At 40.6% G+C, this 4,482-nt stretch overlaps 1 protein-coding gene across 1 annotated transcript in view; it reads left to right on the top strand.

Annotated features, from left to right (window-relative positions):
- Positions 1–383: 383 nt before the first annotated feature.
- cfap58 (cilia and flagella associated protein 58) overlaps positions 384–4,482 on the top strand; it is a gene marked incomplete at both ends in the record, with an annotated part of 123,713 nt that continues 119,614 nt past the window's right edge. Inside the window, 4 exons of the mRNA XM_080843349.1 lie at positions 384–389; positions 1,183–1,455; positions 2,580–2,728; positions 4,178–4,334. Of these exons, the coding sequence (XP_080699475.1) occupies positions 384–389; positions 1,183–1,455; positions 2,580–2,728; positions 4,178–4,334 (585 nt within the window). The remainder of the gene's footprint in view (positions 390–1,182; positions 1,456–2,579; positions 2,729–4,177; positions 4,335–4,482) is intronic.

Below are 4,482 nucleotides of genomic sequence, written 5' to 3'. Positions count from 1 at the left end.
ATACAACAATGTATAGTCCAACAGGAATATGCGAAGTCTTCGAGGGAAAAATAAAATGCCCTTCTTTTCACAGCAATTTTGTTACTTTGAAGATGCAACATAAATATCCTCGACTGGATACTTTTCATTATCTCGTGCATTCCAGATCTACATCAAAAGGGGAGTGGCCCACGGTTGCTTAGGAACGGGGACGCGTTGCCTTGGAGTTTTAGACCAACAGTAACTGCAGCAGGAAATGAGGAGTTCGTCCCTGTATTTCAAAGTGTTTTAGCAGCAGGCGAAATGTCGGACGATAGCCATTTAAGTTGTTAATAATTTCTGTTGAGTCCTTGGAATTTACCAGTTTACCAATATAACACTGAAGTTAACGGACAAGCGGCGCGATGGAGGTGTGCATTTTCTGTGCTGTATCAGATTTTAAGGCATAATATTCAAATGGCTGGCTATTTAGCCTATGTTGTTACAGCTAGCAAGGGACGTTACCTTGATATTTAATCTGTGCTATCTTGTTCGACAAGAAACTGTCTGTCATAATGTCATCGTAACTTAATTTTAAGAACTCGAGTTATTCCACATTATGTTCCTTACGCTGATCAGAGCGGTGGCCTTTTCATTGGTTGTCGCACCTGCCCAATGTAACAACTAACGTATGAGTATCCCATTTGAACCTCTCTAACAGTGACAGCGACTTCAATAATGCCTAAACTGGCAGGCTACAACAACTGACAACAACTAGGCATCACTAAACCGCAAAGGCTTTACACCAATACATCATGCACAGTTGTTAAAGCAAAAGGGTAGACTTATTATTCTTAAACAGATGTCCTTTTTAACAGTTCTTCTCTTCTCACTGTGTAAATCATCCAGTATCCCACCCATATTATAGCTGGCTCTTGAGCTGATGTGTCCATAGTCAGGATCCAATTAGTGCTTTATATAGCCAAAAGGTTTTCGTTGGTAGCGTATGTGTACCCAATCATCAATGTGCTACCAAACTTTATCATAGTATTTCTGCAGTATTATTAGGCTATTGGTACAGTTTTAGAATGTATCCCCCTGTCTTTCCAGAAACATAGGCAAATGTGATCACTGCTACTCTCAGTGATTTCATTATTACATGAAAGACCTGTAGACCAACTCAACAATGCTGGATCCTATTGGTAACACTGTCTCTCTCCACAGTCTCCCAAGGTGGAGTCCGAGATGTCCTTTGAGGTGCTGGAGAAGGAGTTTCAGCAGGTGCTCAGCGAGCTCTTGGGAGACAAGAGCCTGGATAAGTTCCGCACGGAGTATGAGAAGCTGACCAAGGCCCTGAAGAAGTCGCACGAGAGCGAGAAGCGGCTGATGACCAAATGCAGGGAGCTCAATGCAGAGATCGTGTCCAACTCCGTCAAGGTGTCCACGGCACTGAAGCTCTCCCAGGAAGACCAGACGACCATCACCTCCCTCAAAAAGGTACATCCATCCACAAGTGTGAAAAAGTAATGGAGTTCAAAGACAGGCAGGTCAACATCACATTTGACTTGGGAATATTCATTTTTGCAAGCTGGTGGAGAAATTTCACAAAATGTCTGTGTGTGGCTGTCCCGTAAAAAAATCTACAATGAAAACAGAAAACATTCCAAATGATATCCGCAGATTTTCTTGACAGTCGTGAGTTATCATCTCCTGCTTTGACAGTGTTGCCTGGTGGTGTGTCTTTTCAAGCAGACATGTGGCAATTATAAAGCAAGAGAGAGAGAGAAAAAAAAAGATCATCCACCTATCTGTACTTAGTTCCCAGCGTGGATAAATGAAAATGATGTTCCAACAAGATATGATACATAAAATGGCAGTTGTATGTCAACTTGCCTCATCTATTCAGTTTATTTGCGCTTTAACCTGGAAAATGTTTTTCTGGAACAGCACCGGAGAACTAGTTTACTAGTTACCCCATGTTATGCTACTTTCTACTTTCTTTCTACTCCGCTACATTTATTTGACAGCTTATGTTACTAGTTACTTTTAAGATGAAGATTGAACACACAGGATAATATAGCACGTTTTTCAAATACAAGATATTGTTAAAGAAAAATAATGCCTTCTGACATCTTACATAAAGCAGTGTGTAGTTTTGCTCGCATTTCAATTGTCTATGAGTTGTCAAAAGGTCCACAAAATACTAACTTTCCCTCTAAACTTCAGATGGTTTCATTTCAATAAATGTTTTATTATCTAATATCTCACCAAAAATGAGAGAATGATTAGATAAAAAGTCCATAAAACTGAAAAGAGATTTGTGTATCTGAATTTGTTTTCTTTCCTTTCCCACAAATAACTGTTGAGTATTTATTCATGAGGGAAAGGAGAAGATGAAAACGTTAGTATTCCATTGAGGGCTAAGGCACTTATTTAACCATTGTCCTCAAACTAACTACAATGATTCATCTTCTTGTATGAATCTCACATTGCTTTTCATCACAAATTAGACGACTGATCTCTCTTTCGATCTCTCCCTGGAGAGAGGCAGGCGTGCTGTGCCATTCTCCCGATTTGTCAGTCGCTGGTGCTCAGATGTGTCCCATGATGTTTCCCTGCAGGAGATCGAGAAGGCCTGGAAGATGGTGGACGCGGCCCACGGCAAAGAGCTCAGAGCCGATGAGACCATCCAGGTGCTGAAGGTGGAGATAGGCAATCTCACCAAACTGGTGGAACAAGGCGCCGGGCTATCTCTGGGACAGGAACAGACGTGAGGCTTCAGCACCTTTTCTTTTAACCCATAGATTTTCCTATACAATACCTTTTACCTACACAAATGTAATTGTAAGCAGTGCAAGGCTGTGTTGGATTCATAAATGATGAGAGAGGATCTCCATGCCAGAAGGGAATGGATGGATTTCCTGTAATGTTTTACAGCTCGTTTATTAAATTAAGCCCTACGCCTTAAGCAATCCTGCAAAGGCTATGTTTTATTAAGGTAATTCTTCTGTATGGACATATGTTCTGACGGACGTGGTGGATCAAGGCGCTGGGATGTCTGAAGGCTCCCCCCCCCTTATCTTACAGTAGTACATGATACTAGTACAATACAATGGTAATAGACACAGAATGTACCGCAGGGCTGTCCTTACAGTTGAAAGAGAATTCCTGTGGTAGAATAGAGTGGATACATTGCTGTGATGTTTTATAGTCAGCTGTAAGGAAGCAAAGTCCTTCCGTGCTACAAAGGAAATGTGTAAAGGCGAGGTATTCATTAGTCAGCTCATTCATTTGTTCTCATTTGGATGAATTGCACTAATTGATGTAAGTTATGGCTTTAATAGCAGTCCCCCCTTTGACAATGAGAAAATAATTACAATAACAATTACAGTGTAACAGTTCCACAGTGCAAAGATTGAGACGCTCATAAAGCGGGTGTTGCATAGCTTTTCTTAAGCATTTTTTTTTGTTTACATTTAAACAGTTAACTTTTAATAATAATAATAATAATAATAAAAAAACACAGATATCCATCAGGTGTTGCATAGCTTTTCTTAAGCATTTTTTCTACATTTAAACAGTTAAACATATTTAATTTCTTCTCATCAATCAGTCAAACTTAAATATTTCAAAATAAGTATTTTATTTTATCTTTTGTTGAAAAGGGAACAAATCCAGCCAGATTAAATATGACCTCATATTTGGCTATGTATCGTTCCATTCTTTGAATCAGTTTTTGTGAGACGATTGTCTATTGTATTAATAATTAGGCCAGCTTTCTCTTCTAACATATAGGCTAAATGGTTAGCCTTGACCATATTGTTTAAGTACAAAGTAAGCTATAAACTCATCACTACTAGTTACAGACTACTATGCTGTAAAATCACTGCCATACTAAGCAGAAGTTGGTTGTTTAAGGTTCTCTGTCTGTTCGTTCACTCTAAGCCTGTGCCCCCCCACATTGCAGTTCCTCTGCACCCCTCTAGGGGGCCTGCCCCACACTTTGGGAACCACTGCAACAGAGTTGGATAGTTTGTCAAGTTTACTACAGAAAACACACAGACAAACTTTTTTTCGGACTTGGTGTAGATGTTGCATAATAACACCGCCCAGGTTTTTCTCAGCCTGAATGTGTGTGTGTCTGTGTGGGTTGATGTGTGTGTGAGTGTGGTGTGTGTGTGTGTGTGGCATGTGTTCACACTGTGTCTCTGTCTCCCAGCGTGGGGGATCTGCTGAAAGTCAAAGACGACCTGAGCAAGGAGAGAGACGACCTGCTCAAGGAAGTAGTGACCTTGCGTCAGAATCTCTCCAGTGGCATGGCCGGCCAGCAGGACTCGGAGTCACAGAGAGAAAAAGCCATGGAGACCATAGCCCAGGTACAGACTGTTTGGATTGGTCTGCTTTACCAAAGAGCACGAATAACATTTTAAAGCATGTCTTTTATGTATTTGTTGTGCAAGAGAAACTGGTGGTAAAATGAGTTAAGTGGTAAGGAGTGGGTAATATTGCAGTGGTGATAGGGAT

Source organism: Sprattus sprattus (assembly GCF_963457725.1).
Source record: "Sprattus sprattus genome assembly, chromosome: 1".
NCBI lineage: Eukaryota > Metazoa > Chordata > Actinopteri > Clupeiformes > Clupeidae > Sprattus > Sprattus sprattus.
Note: the sequence above shows the minus strand (reverse complement) of the source record. Positions and strands in the feature narration are given on the sequence as shown.